The 21,810-nt window shown below is 45.0% G+C and overlaps 1 protein-coding gene across 1 annotated transcript in view; it reads left to right on the top strand.

Annotated features, from left to right (window-relative positions):
• The window catches only part of LOC120933628 (NXPE family member 3-like), a 28,128-nt gene extending 13,487 nt beyond the window's left edge, over positions 1 to 14,641 (top strand). The window contains exons 3-5 of the mRNA XM_040346938.1: positions 7,521 to 7,594; positions 10,729 to 10,935; positions 14,032 to 14,641. Coding sequence (XP_040202872.1) covers positions 7,521 to 7,594; positions 10,729 to 10,935; positions 14,032 to 14,564 — 814 coding nt within the window. The 3' untranslated portion in view covers positions 14,565 to 14,641. The remainder of the gene's footprint in view (positions 1 to 7,520; positions 7,595 to 10,728; positions 10,936 to 14,031) is intronic.
• The last annotated feature ends 7,169 nt before the right edge of the window (positions 14,642 to 21,810 follow it).

Raw genomic sequence — 21,810 nt, forward strand, 5'->3', positions numbered from 1 at the left:
TAGAGGCAAGTATGGTGGAGCGGGGGTATCTCATGCTTTTCCACCCCTCCCCCTCCAGTCGGTATCAGTGTATGTATCCACCAGGTATGAGACTAGAATCAAGAAGACCATAGGTGCTTAAGCAAATTAGGAGCATATAGGGAGTGAAGAAAAAATAAAACTTTCACATGTCCACTTATGACACATAGAGTATTGCACATAAGGTATAAGAACTCCACTTTCTTACCCAGTCTTCATTTTTCACAAGGTCCACATACTGTTTTTGACATGGAGAAAAGGGTTAATATTACCTCATGCCGTTTCTCTGGATGTGCTTCTCTGTGTTTTTTTTTTTTTTTCCACCTGGTGCTGTGATGGGCTGGAATCTATGCGAGAAAAGCGGGGGGGGGGGGGGGGGGGGGCAGCCAGCCCGCTCGCCGCAGCTGGAAGCTTCCCAGCTGATCCACCGCACTTGTCACCTGCCGCCGGGTGCGTACGAGGGGGGGTCGGAGGACGAAGGGCTCTCGGAGATCAACGGGGGGTGATGTTGACTGCGGGGTGAGCAGACTAACTGCACGGCGGACTCCCTCGCCACATCTCGTCCGTCTTCCCTGGAGCTCCGCCGGGTCTAGATCCCTCCATCACCCGCAGCCGTGTCCAGGTCGAATCCGTCTCACGGGCAGCTCCTCCCTCCGACGTGCGTGCTTCACGTGCACCACGTCATGACCCAATGCAAGCAGGTTCTACATTTTTAACATCTAAAATTTATAGTAAATTTTCAAATAAGAAATAAAACGTATCAATTACTACAGCAGCGCTAGTTGTCACTTTAAACCGTGACCCCTCTTTCCTATGACCATGCATAGAAGGAAATGGTATTTAAGATGAAGGGACATAAGTCAGAGTCCAGTGAATGAAGTGCTTTGTGAAGAATGGTAAGCTCTCCGCTGCAGGTGACATCAAACGTGCACACTCCACCTTTCAAGCTTCTCCCGTGTCAATCTCCCCTCATGGGTATCTACTCACCAAAAGGTAGAGTTCAACAAGCCCTGAACCTTTGCATCGTCCAACTTTCCTCCAATTCCAAAGCCTGTAGTCAATCAGCACGCTCTGCTCCTGATAACCACCGGTTGTGAGAGCAAAAAAAGACTGGAGATGGTGTATTACCAATTTAAGTCTTTATTCCGCAAACTGCATCAATCAGCTTTTTGACTTATTAGCAGCATTCGTTTAAAAGATCGTTAGACAATGATATAGCTCTCAATGGGATAGCCGGCGTGTGTCAGTCCCGTCCACCGCAGATAGACAACGCTCTGCTTCCGCACAATGGAGCGCAGCTGGAACACAGCGCACAGCACGTTACTTCCTGTATGTCATGAGGTCACGCCCTGATGTTTCGTCCTTTCGACTTCCTCTGAGGGCGTCAAAAGGACGAAACTTCAGGGCGTGACCTCACGACATACAGGAAGTAACGTGCTGTGCGCTGTGTTCCAGCTGTGCTCCATTGTGCGGAAGCAGAGTGTTGTCTATCTGCGGTGGACGGGACTGACACACGCCAGCTATCCCACTGAGAGCCAGGAAACAACCTGGTCATTATATTGTTGTCTAACGATCTTTTAAACGAATGGTGCTAATTATGTCAAAAAGCTGATTGATGCAGTTTGCGGAATAAAGACTTAAATTGGTATTACACCATCTCCAGTCTTTTTCTGCTCTCACAACCGGTGGTTATCAGGAGCAGAGCGTGCTCATTGACTACAGGCTTTGGAATTGGAGGAAAGTTGGACGATACAAAGGTTCAGGGCTTGTTGAACTCTACCTTTCGGTGAGTAGATACCCATGAGGGGAGATTGACACGGGAGAAGCTTGAAAGGTGGAGTGTGCACGTTTGATGTCATCTGTAGCGGAGAGCTTACCATTCTTCACAAAGCACTTCTTTCACTGGACTCTGACTTATGTCACTTCATCTTAAATACCATTTCCTTCTATGCATGGTCATAGGAAAGAGGGGTCACGTTTAAAGTGACAACTAGCGCTGCTGTAGTAATTGATACGTTTTATTTCTTATTTGAAATCTACTATAAATTTTTGATGTTTTAGTTTTTTTAAGCGGCTGCTGATATTGAATGATAAATGGTAACATTGAGTCATTAGTTATCTGTTACATATTTCCTTTAGCCCATAGCGCCTACATGGTGAGAGAAGGCCTTGATCTTCAATATATTTACTTCTAAATTTTTAACAGCCATTTTTCTCGTTGAGAAAAATGCTCTGGAGCCTACACACAACCATTTTTAACAACCAATTAAAAAAATGGCATTTTCTCATCATGAAAAACGGTCGTGTGTACGCGGCATTAGTTTGAAAGTCAGCATTCTCAGATTAAAAGACAGAGGGCCAGATTCACAAAAGAGATACGATGGCGTATCTCCTGATACGCCGTCGTATCTCCATATACGCCGTCGTATCTCTGTGATTCGCCCGTCATAACTATGCGGCTGATTCATAGAATCAGTTACGCATAAATAGCCCTAAGATCCGACAGGTGTAATTGACTTACACCGTCGGATCATAGGATGCAATTCTAGGCCGGCCGCTAGGTGGCGATTCCATTGCGGTCGGCGTAGAATATGCAAATGACTACTTACGCCGATTCACGAACGTCCGCTTTGCCCGTCGCTCTAAATTTGCGTTGTTTCCGTAGAGATATGCGGCGCAAAACTTAGGCTGCCCTCTAGGTGGCCTAGCCAATGTTAAAGGGTCACTAAAGGAATTTTTTTTTTCAGCTAAATAGCTTCCTTTACCTTGCTGCAGTCCTGGTTTCATGTTCTCATTGTTCGTTTTTGCTTTCATGTTGCTGTAAATCTCTCTCTGTTTTGGACACTTCCTGGTTGCCTGTTTCCTGATAACCACAGTACTGGGAGATTTCTCACGGTGGTCACTAATCAAGGAGGTGTGTGTAAAACGAAACTGGATTGGTGCTGAGGAGTTTTAGACAAAGTATCACTGCTCTCTATTGGCTGACTGCCCTCTAGTGGCTCTCTGTACATCAGAGAACCAGCAAACAACAGCAAAAACGAAACTACACTGCAGGCACATTATATGATTGTTTTTTTATCTATTTTTAATCATTTTTAAAAGGAATCAGTTAACTATTATGTCTCTATGCCCTGTAAACAGTCATTTCAGCTAAAAATTTTTTTTCCTTTAGTGACCCTTTAAGTATGGCCGTTGTTCCCGCGTCGAAATTTGAAATTTCACGTCGTTTGCGTAAGTCATCCGTGAATGGCGCTGGACGCCATTTACGTTAACGTCGAAACCAATGACGTCCTTGCGACGTCATTTAGCGCAATGCACGTCGGGTAATTTGACGGACGGAGCATGCGCATTACGTTCGGCGCGGGAACGCGCCTAATTTAAATGGTGCCCGCCCCATTTGAATTAGGCGGGCTTGTGCCCAGCGGATTTACGTTTAACCGCCGCAAGTTTACAGGTAAGTGCTTTGTGAATCAGGCACTTACGCTGTAAACCTGCGGCGGTGTAACGTAAATGGGATACGTTACGCCGCAGCGTAACGTATTTGTACCTGAATCTGGTCCAGAATTATGAGTTTGAAAGTCAGACTTCTGACTTTCGATGTCAGAATTGTGACTTTTTAATCTCAGAAGTCTGACCTTCAAACTCAAAATTGTGTTTAATACATTTTTGTACAGCCCAAAGTTTTAATCTCAGAATTCTGACTTTTAAACTCAGAATTGTATTTAAAAATGTCTTATGCCGCGTACACACGATCGGACATTCCAACATCAAAACCGTGGATAAATTTCCAACGGATGTTGGCTCAAACTTGTCTTGCATACACACGGTCACACAAATGTTGTCAGAAATTCCGAACGCCAAGAACACGGTCATGTACAACGGCACTATTAAAGGGAAGTTCAATACCAGTCGTGTTTTGCAGAAGTTTGGTAAGAGACAAATCGTGTTTTTCAGCTTCGTGCTTTTCAGTCCGTTACAGCGTGACAAATGTGCTATTTCCATTACAAACGCTAGTTTTATCAGACCGAGCGCTTCCGTTTTTTCAGAGCATACATGGAATTTTGTGCGTCGGAATTGTCTACACACAATGGAAATTTACGAGAAAGGATTTTATTGTCAGAAAATTTAAGAACCAGTTTTTTAATTTTTGTTGTCGGAAATTCCGACAGCTAATGTCCAATGGAGCCTACACAACAAGCTCCCATCGAACATTTGTTCGGAAATTCCGAGCACCATAGGGGTGGTCCCAGGGCTCTTACATAGCTAATCAGATCTAGACCTTGCATGTCAAGCTGACAGGGGATCCTGGCATTTTCCACCCAGTGTGGAACCATAGTAGATGTACAAGGTAAATCCTAGACCATGAATTAGTTAAGAGTCCACAAAACTTTTATAGGCTGGTACACACGATCTGACTTTGTCAAAAAAACTCAGATAGATCTGTTTTTGCAGACAATCCAACCATGTGTACGCTCCATCGGACAAACTTTTTCGCTTTTTCATCGGACAAATGTTCACTGTGAGAACAGACAAACTTTCCCTGTCCTACGTCGACTAATCCGATCGTGTATACAGAAGTCCATTGGACTAAAGTCCAAAGTACAAACTCATATGCTCAGAACCAATGCTAAAGATCAGACAACAATAGCAGAAGTTGCCCAAAGGGCAGCGGTAAAGAGCAGAAAAACCAGGTAGTATGTCTATTACGTCACTACGTTCGTGTTTGTTGGCTAAAAAAACATACCATGTGTATGCATACAAAGTTCACGGTCAACGCCTTCTTCGGACCAAAATCTACGGAAAAGTCAGTTGGAAGTCTGATCGTGTGTATGAGGCTTTACAGTAACCTTTCCCCCCCAAACAAAAACTGAAAAAAGGAGGTTCCCCATTGGGACTTTGAGTGAGGTGGAATAGAGTGGGCACATGTTCACACATATTGCAAAGAAAAACAGTTTAATGGTAACAAATGAAATATGACAGAAACGGAGACGTTCATATACATAGTACAAAATAAGTGTAGATACATTGCAAATATAGTACATCCATAAAACAACAATACAGATGGTTAAAAATGACTCTAAAAAGAATCAATAAAGGTTGTAAACAGTTCAGCCAATAACAACATGCACACAGTACAAAATTAATATATATACAAAAATAGTTGATATAGGGACAAGGTGTGAGCATACAGCCGACAACAAGAGTCCTTAAATAAAACAGGTATACAAACGCATCGTATATGCCCTACGCGTTTCGCGAGCTCCGCTCGCTTCCTCAGGGGCAGATGCATGTAGATTGTATCTGTTATAAAAATAAGAGAAAATAAATATATAGACCAGGTGATTTAAGGCACAAAAAATGGTGAGAGGGGTCAAACCATAAGGGAGACCACATACTCACCACTTTTCTGTTCCCCCCAAAAAAGGTGATTGGCAAATCTCAGGTTACAGCTCTTTGGCTTCCCTGGAAATCTCAAAATTCTGACTTTCAAATTCACAATTGTGTTTAATAATTTTTTGTATGGCCCAAAGTTTTATTCCCAGAATTCTGATTTTCAAACTAAGAATTCTGGCTTTTAATTCTCAGAATTCTGACTTTGAAACTCAGAATAGTGTTTAAAAGACGTTTAGGGTGGCCCCCAGGGCTGTTCCATAGCTGCTCAGATCTAAACCCTGGGTGTCAAGCTGATAGGGTACCCTGGCATTTTGCACCCAGTGTGGAAAAATTGTAGATGTAGAAGGTAAATCCTAGAACATGAATTAGTTAAGAACCCACAAAACTTTCAACAGTAACCTTTCCAAAATGTTGATTGGTTAAGGTTGCTTGGCCTCTCAGGTCACATCTCTTTGGCTTTCCTGGGAACAAATGACAAATAGACAGCAAGCCAGGAAAGTGCCAAAATAAAACAGAGATGTGGTTGGGTTCAGACCAGGGCTGTCTTAATAGCATCATGGGCCCCTGGGCAATGTAATGCTCTGGGGCCCCTACAATGGAGACAGCACAGGTAAACAGACCAGATACCCCCCAGCACTCTGATCCCTCTACACCCCAGATATCCCCCCAGCACTCTGACCCCTTTTCACCCCAGATATCCCCGCAGCACTCTGACCCCTCTACACCCCAGATATCCCCCAGCACTCTGACCCCTTTTCACCCCAGATATCCCCCCAGCACTCTGACCCCTCTACACCCCAGATATCCCCCAGCACTCTGACCCCTCTACACCCCAGATATCCCCCCAGCACTCTGACCCCTCTACACCCTAGATATCCCCGCAGCACTCTGACCCCTCTACACCCCAGATATCCCCCAGCACTCTGACCCCTTTTCACCCCAGATATCCCCCCAGCACTCTGACCCCTTTTCACCCCAGATATCCTCCCAGCACTCTGACCCCTCTACACCCCTTTCCCCCCCAGCACTCTGACCCCTCTACACCCTAGATATCCCCCAGCACTCTGACCCCTCTACACCCCAGATATCCCCCCAGCACTCTGACCCCTCTACACCCCTTTTCCCCCCCAGCACTCTGACCCCTCTACACCCTAGATATCCCCCCAGCACTCTGACCCCTCTACACCCCAGATATCCCCCCAGAACTCTGACCCTTCTACACCCCAGATATCCCCCCAGCACTCTGACCCCTTTTCACCCCAGATATCCCCCCAGCACTCTAAACCCCTTTTCACCCCAGATATCCCCCCAGCACTCTGACCCTTCTACACCCAAGATAACCCCCCAGCACTCTGACCCCTTATCACCCAAGATATCCCCCAGCACTCTGACCCCTCTAAACCCCAGATATCCCCCCAGAACTCTGACCCCCTCTACACCCCAGATATTCCCCCAGCACTCTGACCTTTCTACACCCCAGATATCCCCCCAGCACTCTGACCCCTTTTTACCCCAGATATCCCCCCCCCAGCACTCTGAATTCTCTACACCCCAGATATCCCCCCAGTACTCTGACCCCTTTATACCCTGCTTTGGGGATAGTGCAGAGGCCCCCCATGCAGCTGGGGCCCCTGGGCAGTGCCCAGGTGTGCCCTCTCATTAAGACAGCCCTGGTGCAGACTAGAGATAAGGCTGGAGAGCAGACAAGTCTACTTTAAAACCAGACAGAAGAATGGGACAATTAGCTCACAAAATCTGCCATAGGCTGTTTGCTCTTGAAGTGATGAAAGGCACTGAAGTAACATCCCAGATATGTCTGCAATGAATATCACATTGAGCAAGCAGAGGCACCCATTGAGAAGCAGAGGATACTGGGCAAAACGCTGAAACATAGTTAAGAGAAGCAGATCAATAAAGCAGGTTCATTTTTTTTCTCACGCAAACTAGAAAAAAATTAAATCTTTACAGGGAACAAAGTACTCAACCAGACATAAAGTACTAGTTTTATGTCCAACATTTTTTTTGTGTTATTGACGCCATATAATTTATTTGAATGATAAATTCCACAGTTTCAACTTTTAAGAACCTTATTTCTTCAACCCCGTCAGATCACTCATTGACCAAGAAATCCCATCAAAACTTGGGTCGCTTAACGTCCTTCCTCAGAAGAATGTCACAAAAGGTATGTTTTTAAATTTCAAAAACATGTTTCTTACTAAATGCAACTGAATCCAACTTGCTTGAACCATGTGCCAAACTATTATCAAACCTTCAGTTTTTTTTTTTTAAAGATAATGGCCCGGATTTTTAAAGCACTTACGCCGACGTATCTTTCTATACGCCGCGTAAGTGCACAGATGCGCCGTCGTATCTATGCGCCAGATTCTCAATGCTAGATACGCCTGAAATCTGGCTTCATCCGACCGACGTAAGTCTCCTACGCCGTCGGAGCCTGGGCGCATATTTACGCTGGACGCAAGGGGCGCTTCCATTGATTTACGCGTCGAATATGCAAATGACCGAGATACAGACGTACTTGCGCCCGTCGCAGTAGTATACGCCGTTTACGTAAGGCATGCGTCCGGCATAAAGTTATTCCACATAAAGCAGGGGTAAGTCATGTTAGGGTATGGACGTCGGAACATCCGTCGTATTTTACGTTGTTTATGCAAGTCGTACATGACTGGGCTGGGCGTAGGTTACGTTCACGTCGTAGGCATTGCGCCGTCGTATCTTAGGGAGTAAATTTGACGCGATTCTGAGCATGCGCGCGCATGCGCCGTTTGTTCGGCCCTTCATTTGCATGGGGTCACAGTTAATTTAAATGTATCACGCCCACTACCTTCCTACTTTGAATTAGGCGGGCTTACGCCGGCCAATTTACGTTACGCTGGCGCAACGTAGGAAGCTAGTGCTTTGTGAATACTGCTCTTGCCTCTCAGAGTTACGTCAGCATAGCGCATATGAGATGTGCTACGCCGGCACAAATATACGCCGCTCTACCTGAATCCGGGCCACTGTATTTGCCAATTCACGTGCATAAATGCATAAAGGGGCTTTCATAATTAAAGCATGTTTCCATGCTCAAAGATAAGATTGATATTTTTTTCTGTTTTTATTAACCACTTGAGCCGCGGACCATTTTGTTGGCCAAAGACCAGGCCACTTTTTGCGATTCGGCACTGCATCATTATAACTGACAATTGCGCGGTCGTGCGACGTGGCTTCCAAACGAAATTGGCGTCCTTTTTTCCCCACAAATAGAGCTTTCTTTTGGTGGTATTTGATCACCTCTGCGGTTTTATTTTTTGCGCTATAAACAAAAATAGAGCACCAATTTTGAAAAAAAATTGCAATATTTTTTACTATAATAAATATCACCAATAAATATATAAAACTAAGTGTTTTTCCTTAGTTTAGGCCGATACGTATTCTTCTACATATTTTTGGTAAACAAAATTGCAATAAGCGTATATATTGATTGGTTTGCGCAAAAGTTATAACGTCTACAAAATAGGGGATAGAATTATGGAATTTTTATTATTCATTAATTTTTTTTACTAGTAATGGCGGCGATCTGCGATTTTTATCGTGACTGCTTCTTTATGGCGGACACATCAGACACTTTTGACACATTTTTGGGACCATTGTCATTTTTACAGCGATTAGTGCTATAAAAATGCACTGATTACTGTGAAAATGTCACTGGCAGTGAAGGGGTTAACCACTAGGTGGCGCTGAAAGGGTTAAGTGTGCCCTAAGGGAGCGCTTCTAACTGTAGGGGGATGGGCTGTGTGTGACACAACAGTGATCACTGCTTCCGATTACAGGAAGCTCACTGTGGTCAGTGTCCTGTCATTAGGAAGACTGGGGAAATGCTTGTTTTCATCAGCATTTCCCCCTTCTTCCTCACAATGACACGATCGTGGGTATGCCTACGGACATCGAGTGCGCGGGACCCGCACTCGGGCTCGCGGTGGGTGCGTGTCCACAATGCTGCTTCTTAAAGGGGACGTACCGTATTTATCAGGGTATAACGCGCACTTTTTTGCCCTGAAATTCAGGGCAAAATCGTGGGTGCGCGATATACGCCGATACCCGCTTCCCGCGCCGAGTTTAAACTACTGCGCCGGCATATACCGAGCGCAGTACACTCGTGTATAGTCGGGCAGGCTTGGGTCCTCTCGCAGTCACGTCCTGGACGTACAGGACGCACAGGACGTGACCGTGAGAGGAGCCGAGCCTGCCCGACTATACACGAGTGTACTGCGCTCGGTATATGCCGGCGCAGTAGTTCAAACTCAGCGCGGGAAGCGGGGATCGAGCGGGGAGGACACCGCAGAAGGACGCCGGACCCAACGAGGAGGACACCACCGAAGCCGCAGACGGACGCCGATGGACGCCGCGCAAGACACCAAAACTGTAAGTACTTAAATTTTTTTTTTACAGGAATGCAGGTCCACTTTAGGGGTGCACGCTATACGCCGGAGCGCGCAATACCCCGATAAATACGGTATATAGACGTCCTTTTGCCTGCCTGTGCCATGCTGCAGACATATATCTGCGTGTGGCGGGCGGCAAGCGGTTAAATAGGTTATGGTAAAAACCATTGTTAGACTTGGGATTCGACTTGTGAGACCCAAAGTTGAATGACATGTCAAATTCAATGTTAGCCAATGAAAACAGCCTTAATTAGCACTACTGAAGTCGTTCCTGTACTACTTCAAGGCAATTTCTTTTATCAAAGTAGTACCTGGCCAAGTCACACCGGAAGTTGCACGGCTTTCAGGTCATGGCAGTGTGAACCGAGCCTTAGGCCTGGTACACACGATAGGATTGATCCGCGGATACGGTCCTCCGGACCGTATCCGCGGATAAATCCTCTGGCGGATTTGGATCCGTTGGCATGTACTCACCATTGGATCCAAATCTGCGCGGAATTCAAACGCGGCGACGTGCACGACGCTGTCATATAAGGAAATCCACGCATGCGTCGAATCATTACGACGCATGCGAGGGACGGGTTCGGACGGATCGATCCGGTGAGTCTGTACAGACCACCGGATCGATCTGCTGGAGCCGATTCCAGCGGATAGATTTGTTAGCATGCTAACAAATTTTTATCTGCTGGAAATCGGAAATATCCGCGGATAAATATCCGCTGGAACGTACACACCAGGGGATCTATCCGCTGAAACCGATCCGCTGAGATTTTTCAGCGGATGGATCCTCTCGTGTGTACGGGGCCTTAGCCACATTTACAGTAGTATGTTGATGGTATCTATGACAATAGTGATTGTTATTATTTTTCTCTAGGTACAAAAGTTGTATGTAATCCTGGACTAAAGAATCCAAACCCCTCAGGATTTTATTACCAAGATGTCTGGAAATCTCTGGTCTGCTCCAATAAACAGTTTGATAATCATACTGAAGCAGCAAAATGCCTTGCTGGGAAGATGGTCTACATGTTCGGAGACTCTACAATGCGACAGTGGTGGGAATACCTTGTGGCTTTCATACCAAGTATGTTATAAAAAAAGAAAACGAGTAGATCCCCTGTCAGGTTTTCGCGCTCTTTGTGTCCTGCTGGGTAGATTTCACTTTGCTTCCTGACCTAGTAACAAAGGGCACATCTTCGATAGAGAAACATACAGCAATGACAATATACCACTGCTTCCAACCTACTCCCACACACTACATATATATCTCAATGCATTCATGGTGTGCTGCAAAAGAGTAGTGGAGAAATGTGCCTAAATAAAATGCAAGACACTCCAGCTCTCACCTATCAAAAAAAGTATAACAATCACAAAGACCAAAGTACTCGCATATCAAAGCGAGTTTTCCCATTGAAGTCAATGGGAATGAAAATTATTTGTTCCGCATTGACTTCAATGGGATGCAATACCGAATGCGGCCAGAGGTGGGGCGCCAGAGAGCGCAGAAAACGGCCGAAAAGGCCCGAGGACACTTTGGCTCGTTTCCTGCGCCCCCGTACCTCAGGCCAAATGAGGTACTGCAGGCCAATGTTTGGCTTTTCTCGGCTCCTCGGTATCTCAGGCCAAATGGGTTATGCAGGTCTATTTTCGAGCTGCAGGCATCATCCAGATACCTTTTTTTTTAGCTGGAAAAAACATCCGATGCTTACAGGCCCCCCCAGCCCCTCCCCCTTTACTTACCCGAGCCCTCGAAAGTCCTGCGTCGTGAACGTGCTGGCTTCTCGGCCCGGGCTTCTCGGCTCTTCATTGGATGATTGATAGCAGCGCAGCCATTGCCTATGGTCGCCGACTGTATCACAGGAGCACGCCTGCAAGCTAACCCCCTTGGGAGAGCGCTTCCCAGAAGGGGGTTAGCTCTTGCCGGAAGGAGCCGAGACAGCCGCAGAGGGACGCCAGAAGATGAGGATCGGGGCCACTCTGTGCAAAATAAGCTGGACAGTGGAGGTGAGTATGACATGTTTGTTATTTAAAAAAAAATCCTTTACAACCCCTTTAAAGCTATCTTAATGGCTGTTTAGCCGCTTGATTGTTTTTACAAGCGGTGGGAGAGGACGCTCCCCCTCTCGCCACCCTCCAGTGCGTCTCAGGTTTCTTTCATGCAATTGGGGAGCTGGCCATGGACTAGATGGTCCCCAGCCATCTCTATGACTCTAGGAGGCTGAAAGCGAAGCCTGAGATCAATTTATTTTTTATCTCAGACTTTTCAGCAACAGGACTTGTCATACCCTATTCCTATCACAAGGGATATTTACATTCCTTGTAAAAGGAATAGAAGTGATAAATAAAAAAAAAGAAAGGGAAAAAAATATAAAAATAATAATTAAAAAAAAAAAAAAAGTAAAGCGCCCCCATACCCTCGTGCTCGCACACAGAAGCAAATGCATACAAAGGTCACGCCCGCACATGTAAATGGCGTTCAAAACCACACATGTGAGGTATTGCCGCAAATGTTGTGAGAGCGAGAGCAAAATTCTAGCACAAGACCACCTCTGTATCGCTAAACTGTTAACCAGTAAACATTTTTTAAATGTGTCTCCATTGGAGATTTTTAAAGTGGGGGTCCACCCGAAAAAAAAAATTGACATTAGATTGAGGCTAATTACGGGAAGCACAATCGGATGTTTTTTTTTTTTTTAAATCAATGCAGTACTTACCGTTTTAGAGATAGATGTTCTTCGCCGCTTCCGGGTATGGTTTTCGGGACTGGGCGTTCCTATTTGATTGACAGCCTTCTGACCGTCGCATACAGCGCGTCACGAGTTGCCCAAAGAAGCCGAACGTCGGTGCGGCTCTATACGGCGCCTAAGCACCGACTTCGGCTACTTTCGGCAACTCGTGACGCGATGTATGCGACGGTCAGAAGGCTGTCAATCAAATAGGAACGCCCAGTCCCGCAGCCCATACCCGGAAGCAGCGGAGAACATCTATCTCTAAAACGGTAAGTACTGCATTGATTTAAAAAAAAAACACCCAATTGTGCTTCCCGTAATTAGCCTCAATCTAATGTTAAAAATGTGTTTTTCTGGTGAACCCTCGCTTTAAGTACCAAAGTTTGGTGCAATTTTAAAGTTTAACATGTTAGGTATCTATTTACTCGGCATAACATAATCTGTCACATCATACAAAAACTGGGGTAAAAATTGTGTTTAATTTTTATTTATGATAAAATAAAAAAATCTAGTTTGAAAAACTGCTGCACAAATACCATGTGACATAAAAAATTGCAACAACCGTCATTTTATTCGCTAGGATCTCTGCTAATGAGTGGTGAAAACTTTCCAAACAGGACAATGGATAGAAAAAAATGCAATTGAATCAGTGGCTCGGATTCAAATAGGAGATACGACGGCGTATCTCCTGATACGCTGTCGTATCTCTGAGTGCGGGCCGTCGTATCTATGCGCCTGATTCAGAGAATCAGTTACGCATAGATTTCCCTAAGATTTGACCGGCGTAAGTGTCTTACACCGTCGTATCTTAGGCTGCATATTTACGCTGGCCGCTGATGGCACTTATGTATAGTTACGTGAGGAATATGCTAATTAGGTATTTACGCCGATTCAGAAACGTACGGTCCGCCGGCGCATTTTTCTACGTCGTTTACGTTAGCCTTTTTTCGGCGTATAGTTACCCCTGCTATATGAGGCGTAGCTAATGTTAAGTATGGACGTCGTTCCTGCGCCGAGTTTTGTAAATTTTACGTTGTTTGCGTAAATCGTTCGCAAATAGGGCTGGACGTCATTTACGTTCACGTCGAATCCAATACGTCCTTGTGGCGTACTTTGGAGCAATGCACACTGGGATATTTCATGGACGGCGTAAGCGCCGTTAAAAAAAAACGTCAAAAACGCGGGGTCATCTTAAATTTAGATAAAACACGCCCACAACATCCCCATTTGAATCAGGCGGGCTTACGCCGCCACACATATGTTACGCCGCCGTAACTAAGGGCGCAAGTTCTTTGTGCATATGGAACTTGTTCCCAAAGTTACAGCGGTGTAACGTATCTAAGATACGTTACGCCCGCAGATAGATAGAGCATTCTATCTGAATCCGGGCCATTATCTTCATTTTGATTAATTTGTTAACGATGCCTTTCATTTTATTTTCAAATTCTTAGCTCTGAAGGTGATTAGTCTTCATGCGCCTCAAGCGATAGGTCCAATTCTGGCCACAGATGCAGAACTCAATTATTTGGTGCAGTGGAGAGCCCACCAGAAACCTTTACGCATGGCACGTATTGGAGTACGTGACATACACTACATTGCTTCAGAGTTGAATGACTTGGGAATCCGGAGAGGGATGGTCATTGTGATAACATGCTGGAGTCACTTCGTTACTTACCCTGTTGGACTGTATATCCGACGGCTATATCACATTCGAGAAGCGGCAGCTCGGCTGTTAGAGCGAAGCCCTGAAACGAAGATCATCATCAAATCGGCCAACACTGGCTACCGATTTCACCACGGAAGTGACTGGTTATCTTTGCAGCTGGACACATTGATGAGGGCTATGTTCTCTAATCTACCAGTCACCATTCTTGACGTTTGGCAGATGACCTCTTGCCACAGAGAACCTGAAAATATTCATCCTCCAAAGATAATTATTAAAAATGAGGTAGACTTAATGCTTTCATTTATATGCCCTCGGTAAGAATCATAAGCCAAATTCAGAAAGAATTACGTTGCGCAGCGGCGGCGTAACGTATCCCATTTACGTTACACCGCCGCAGGTTTACAGCGTAAGTTCCTGATTCACAAAGCACTTACCTGTAAACTTGCGGCGGTGTAACGTAAATCCGCTCGGCGCAAGCCCGCCTAATTCAAATGGGGCGGGCACCATTTAAATTAGGCGCGTTCCCGCGCCGAGCGTACTGCACATGCTCTGTCCGTCAAATTACCCGACCTGCATTGCGCTAAATGACGTCGCAAGGACGTCATTGGTTTGACGTTAACGTAAATGGCGTCCAGCACCATTCACGGACGACTTACGCAAACGACGTGAAATTTTAAATTTTGACGCGGGAACGACAGCCATACTTAATATTGCTTAGACCACCTAGGAGGCAGCCTTAACTTTATGACACGTATCGCTACGGAAACAACGTAAATTTAGATCGACGGGTATCGCGGACGTTCGTGAATCGCCGTAACTAGTCATTTGCATATTCTACGCCGACCGCAATGGCCTCGCCACCTAGCGGTCGGCCTAGAATTGCAGCCTTAAATCCGACGGTATAACACAAGTTACACCTGTCGGATCTTAGGGCTATCTATGCGTAACTGATTCTATGAATCAGTCGCATAGATACGACAATCCGAGATACGACGGCGTTTCAGGAGATACGCCGTCGTATCTCTTCTCTGAATCTGGCCCCATGTTTTTAACAGTGTTTGGAGCACATTCTTGCAGATCTTAGTAGCACCTGCTATAGAAAGAACAGAGCAAATGTTATGAAGTGCTCTGGTTGCCGATGGACACATTTTCTGCGCAAATAGCAAACATATTCAAATGTAGACCAGCCCACTGTGGCTTGATCGGACTGCAGATTTTATTCATATGTAAACTTGATTGTTAAATTAAAATGTAATGTGTTCTATTATTTGGTCTATTTAAAGTGAATTTCATTAGGATCAAGCAATTAGGATAATGCAGAAGTAGACCTTTTTTTCTAGGACAACCTGTACTGTAGTAGAGTTCTATTTCCCCCACCTCCCTAAGTGCAACCCACCTAGGATAATATTAATTGTCCTTCCTGATCCAGTGATCTTTTCTCTGGCCAGACAGATTTTTTTTCCTATTCACTTACGTAAAGGGACTGCTGGATGCACCTGTGAGTAATTTATCCCATAAAAATGAATAGGGCCTCCATGTGCATGTGCAGTATGATGTGGAACTGGCCGAGATCTTGTTAGCTGCCCGATGTGTGTATAATAGCGCTGGACTGTTAGAAGTGAAAAGTGCTCTTTACCTCAAAGAAGCAGATCCATGATTAAAATCAGTGGCATCACTGCTTAGTCTTAAAGGGTCACTAAAGGACATTTTTTTTTTAGCTAAATAGCTTCCTTTACCTTACTGCAAAGGAAAAATCGAATCGGGAACGACGTCCATACTTAACATTGCGTGCGCCTCATAGAAGCAGGAGCAACGTTACGCCGAAAAAGCCTTACACAAACGACGTAAAAAAATACCGTCGGGCGCACGTACGTTTCTGAATCGGCGTATCTAGGTCATTTGCCAGCCGCTCGTTTCTCAGTAAGACCGGTCTTCCTGAGAAACGAGCGGCTGGCGGTGGAACACACGCTGGATTTCCAGGATACGACTGCATCTCTCTCCACACTTCCTTATCTCTCACAACCATACAGCCTCAGTGCCGGGACACGGGCACCAGCAATAGTAAGCAGCCACTTGGCACTGTGCTTATAATTTTAATGATTTAATAAACGTTTTACACTATGGAGGCATTTCCTCTCTTTTTTTGGGATCTGGTCTGCTGCTGACATCGGAACCTGTATGAGATTTTGCTGACCCATATTTAACCACAAGCTAGCATTGACCATATTTTAATTAATTTGGTCAACAACATTTGGTAAGGAGGCATCTATCTTTATACTTGGTGAACTTTGGTGAAGGTGGACCACTTTTTTCTGGCATATCATATTTGGAAGACACAAGAGCACTCTGCACTTTGATTATCTCCAATTTGTTTTGGGACTGTATCACTTGCATCCATTTGCACATGGATTATTCCAGTCACCAGATTGTGTATTAACACCTGTTAATAATTTATTGGTCACTCACATTGTATGGTATATATTTTACACATGGACACCATTTAAACATCCGTTGGTCATAATAGTTTATTATCACCCAGTTCTGTGTATGCAGTATAACTGTAATACACTGGAATTTATATTGTATATTTAATTTTCACTATTTAAGCGTGCCTCACGTATTACTTCATTCTATAAAATCCTTCCACTCCTTCCCTGCAAGCTTGACACAACAATCCTAAGTGTTCAAGTGACAGCTTCCATACTTCTCAGCTAGTTAATATACATGGCAATGTTCTACAGCAGGGGTCTCAAACTCAAATTACCTGAGGGCCACAAGACAAGTTTTCATATCCCATGGGGGGCCGCATGCAAACTTTCAAACTTCAAAAACAACAGTACTGGTGTCAGCAAACACATTATTAACCCCCAGCACTGGTGTCAGCGAGCGCATTATTACCACCAGCACTGGTGTAAGTCAGGGTTTGACAAATTTGCTTGGAATCTAGGAGCCAGCTAAAAAAGTTAGGAGCCAGAAAACGCACCCCGTCCCGACGAGCTTGCGCGCAGAAGCGAACACATACGTGAGCAGCGCCCGCATATGTAAACGGTGTTCAAACCACACATGTGAGGTATAGCCGCGATTGGTAGAGTGAGAGCAATAATTCTAGCTCCTCTGTAACTTAAAACATGCAACATGTAGATTTTTTTAAACGTCGCCTATGAAGATTTTAAAGGGTAAAAAAGTTTGTCAGCATTCCACAAGCGGACACAATTTTGAAACGTGACATGTTGGGTATGAATTTACTCGGCGCAACATTATCTTTCATGATATTAAAAAAAAATGGGGGTAACTTTACTGTTGTCTTATTTTTTAATTAAAAAAAGTGTAATTTTTTCCCAAAAAAGTGCGCTTGTAAGACCGCTGCGCAAATACGGCGTAACAGAAAGTATTGCAATGATCGCTATTTTATTCTCTAGGGTGTTAGGATAAAAAATATATATAATGTTTGGGGGTTCTAATTGAAAAAAGGGGTGAGTATGGTCTCTTTTATGATGAAAGTATACGAGATAAACAGGTGCCTACATCCCATTTAGTATGTAAAACAAAAAGACCCAAATAATTAGGACAACATTGGCTGCTTGAGGCCGAACGTCTGTCACTGATTAGGTCAGGGAAAAGGGGAAGGGATTTTGGTGGGGACTTTTCACGGCACTGGTTAAACCAGTTAACCAGTTAACCAGTGCCGTGAAAAGTCCCCACCAAAATCCCTTCCCCTTTTCCCTGACCTAATCAGTGACAGACGTTCGGCCTCAAGCAGCCAATGTTGTCCTAATTATTTGGGTCTTTTTGTTTTACATTTGGGGGTTCTAATTAGAGGGAAGAATATGGCAGTGAAAATAGTGTAAAATGACATTAGAATTGCTGTTTAACTTGTAATGCTTAACTTGTAATACCAACGGCCACCACCAGATGGCGCCAACCCACATCTGGTGGTAATAACTTGTAATACCAACGGCTCACCACCAGATGGCACCAGCTCAAAAAAAAAAAATGTATTTTTTTTTTTCTCCCCTCACTTCCACCCTGCCTGAGGGCCATTTATAACTGGTCCGCGGGCCGCAAATGGCCCACGGGCCGGTACTTTGAGACCACTGTTCTACAGCCATTTACATTTCTACAAGATAATCCAGACCCTTTTAATCATTCCTACTTTGAGTTCTATACACTGGATTGACTTTGCAATTATGCGGTTTATCTTTTGAATAAGAGCATTACCACTATCACTGGAATTGATGGACTGATCTATTGATTAACCTTTACAGTGATCTCTGTGCTCTCATTCTGCCTGCTGCTATATTGGCCCATTGGAACATTGTTTGCAGGTTATTTATACTCCCTAGTGGAAGCATTTAATACATAGCCCCAGTATAAGATCTGCATTTCCAGTGCTCACTCTCAGGGTCATTGTCATCACTGTTACTTTTGATATTATATGTCCAGATATCTAGGGGTTAATAATTATACTTTGGTCAAGTGGGATTTCATCATACCCCCACTTTTAGAATACACCGTTGTAATTTTTTACAGTGTATTTATTATGTGGTGGTCAGGTCAGTGTATGCAGTTCAGGTCATTGTAGTCAGAACAGGTGAGTGTATGCAGGTGAGTGTATGCAGGTGAGTGTGAGGCCCCGTACTCACGACCAAACATGTCTGCTGAAACTGGTCCGCGGACCAGTTTCAGCAGACATGTTTGGCCGTGTGTAGGCCCGAGCGGACCATTTTCGGGCGGATCGGACAGGTTTCCAGCGGACAACTGTTTCCTGGACTTGCTTTAAAACAGTCCGCTGGAAACCTGTCTGCCCGGACATGTACGGTCGTCTGTACAGACCTACCGTACATGTCCTGCCGCCCGCCATCCCTCGCATGCGTCGAATGACTTCGACGCATGCGTGGAAGCATTTTAAAGGCAGGCCGCCCACGTCGCCGCGTCATTGTCGCGGCGACACCGCGTCATCGACGTGGCGACACCGCGTCATCGATGCGGCGACACCGCGGACACGCCCCGCGTATTGTTTACGCGTGGACCTCTGTTCGATGGTGTGTACAGCCATCGAACAGAAGTCCCCGGGCAGTCATGTCCGATGAAAACGGTCCACGGACCGGTTTCATCGGACATGTCTGCTCGTGAGTACTCAGCCTTAGTGTATGCAGGTTATGTCAGTGTGTGTGTGTGTGTGTGTGTGTCTCTGTACTAACACACACACTCACGTAGGTCAGGGTATGTGTATCAGGTAGGTCCACCTGTGCCACTCCACCGAATGCGACCGCACCCCCCCGTGCCGGCTTGGCTTCGGGCTGAAGCCCCTGGTCTTTTTGGCACCTAGCAACGCCCCTGGGAGTAGGTATGAAATACCTCAACCCTTAGCATAGAAAAGTTGGGCGAACATGTTCAGTAACTTAAGACATAGGCCCATAAACAAGTTATAACTCATGTCAAGCACTTAGCAATTAAGCAAGGTGTAGGCAACTGGTAGTTGCGTAAGACAGACGAATATAGCACAGGTAATTTGAGAGCGTATGTTCCTTTAAGATATTGCGCAGCAAACAGCCAAAACACCACAGTCAGTCCCAAGTAATAAGATGATAGGAAATAAGCCAGCGCCAAGTATATATGACTTGTATAACAGGAATATGTGTCGCACATCTTCTTAAGGCACTACAAGTAACGCAATGTCTACTTATCGGGTAACTGGAGAAAGTGCAGAGAAGGGCAACCAAACTGATAAGAGGCATGGAGGAGCTCAGCTATGAGAAAAGATTAGAGGAACTACATTTATTCCCTCCTGAGAAGAGGAGAATAAGGGGGGATATGATCAACATGTACAGATATATAAGGGGTCCATATAGTGAACATAGTGTTGAGTTATTTACTTTACAGTCAACACAAAGGACAAGGGGGCCCTCTTTACATCTAGAGGAAAATAGATTTCATCTCCAAATACGGAAAGGTTTCTTCACAGTAAGAGCTGTGAAAATGTGGAATAGACTCTCTCCAGAGGTGGTTCTGGCCAGCTCAGTAGATTCCTTTAAGAAAGGCCTGGATTCTTAAATGTACATAATATAACTCGGTACTAACATTTATAGGTAAAGTTGATCCGGGGAAAATCCGATTGCCTCTTGGGGGATCAGGAAGGAATTTTTTCCCCTGCTGTAGCAAATTGGATCATGCTCTGCTGGTTTTTTTTTGCCTTCCTCTGGATCAACTGTGGGTATGGAGTTGGGTGTATGGGATTGTACAATATTTTTTTATGGTTGAACTGGATGGACTTTTTCAACCTGACGAACTATGTAACTATGTAACCACCCTGTTGAGTCACATCTTGGAAAGTTGCTCTTGAGTTAAGATAAGGATAATTCTTCCGCAGAGAATATTTTTTTTTATTTGCTGTAGTCTAAACAACTCTGAGAAAGGCATTTCACTGCACAAAGTAAGAAAAGGAGTGTATACCCTTGTGGTCCAAGAAGTGTCCTATGCGATATAGTCCTTTGTTAATCCACCACCAAAAAAGGTTGGACTATAGGCCTGGTATAAACATTGGATTGTTGAATAATGTGGCCACGGGTGTATGAGGGGATTGAAGGGACCACTGTCGGCAGGAAGACTCCTACTATCATGACTACTCTTCCATAAAAAGAAACATAAAATAACAAAAAAATATGACACGTGGGGTATAAAAAGATTTAGGCCTCGTACACACGACCGAACATGTCCGCTGAAACTGGTCCGCGGACATGTTCGGTCGTGTGTAGGGCCGACCGGACAATTTTCCAGCCGACCAGGCGGGTTTCCAGCGGACAAATGTTTCTTAGAAACATGTCCGCTGAAAGCCTGTCCGTCGGACATGTCCGACGGTCAGTACGATTTATCGGACATGTCCGCTGGCCCGAGAACCCGCGCATGGCGTCGAAGTGATTCGACGCATGCGTGGAAGCATTGAACTTCCGGGTTTGCGCACGTCGCCGCGTCATCATCGCCACCACGTCACTGCCACATCACCACGATGTCATCGCGTCGTCACCGCATATTCTCTCTGGGGGGAATTTGGTCTGATGGTGTGTACAGCCGTTTTCATCGGACATGTCCGCTCGTCTGTACGAGGCCTAACACATTTCATGTTCCTTAGCCCTTAATTATAACCAATAAATGATCACTGAAATATTAATCCTTGTATTTGAAATCCTACAGAATCTCAAGAACTGAATAGAGCTTGGAAATACTCATAATTTTATTGGTATCAGTACCACTAATCATCAGCTATAACCAATTTTCTTCTTCATTGGCAACTTTTTCAAATGCATTACTAATTTAAAACCTTGTTACTCCTGTGCGCCAGGAGTAACAAGGTTTCTTGTTACTCTTGGTGGTTGTACTACTCAGTGGGCCAGATTCAGATAGGTCAGCGGATCTTTAGATCCGCGTAACCTATCTGAGTTACGTTACGCCGCCGCAAGTTTTAGAGGCAAGTGCTTAATTCAGAAAGCACTTGCCTGTAAAGTTGCGGCGGCGTATCGTAAATCCCCCGGCGGAATTCAAATCAGGCGCGTCCCCGCGCCAAACG

The sequence above is a fragment of the Rana temporaria genome, chromosome 3 (genome assembly GCF_905171775.1).
Source record: "Rana temporaria chromosome 3, aRanTem1.1, whole genome shotgun sequence".
NCBI classification, from domain to species: Eukaryota; Metazoa; Chordata; class Amphibia; order Anura; family Ranidae; genus Rana; species Rana temporaria.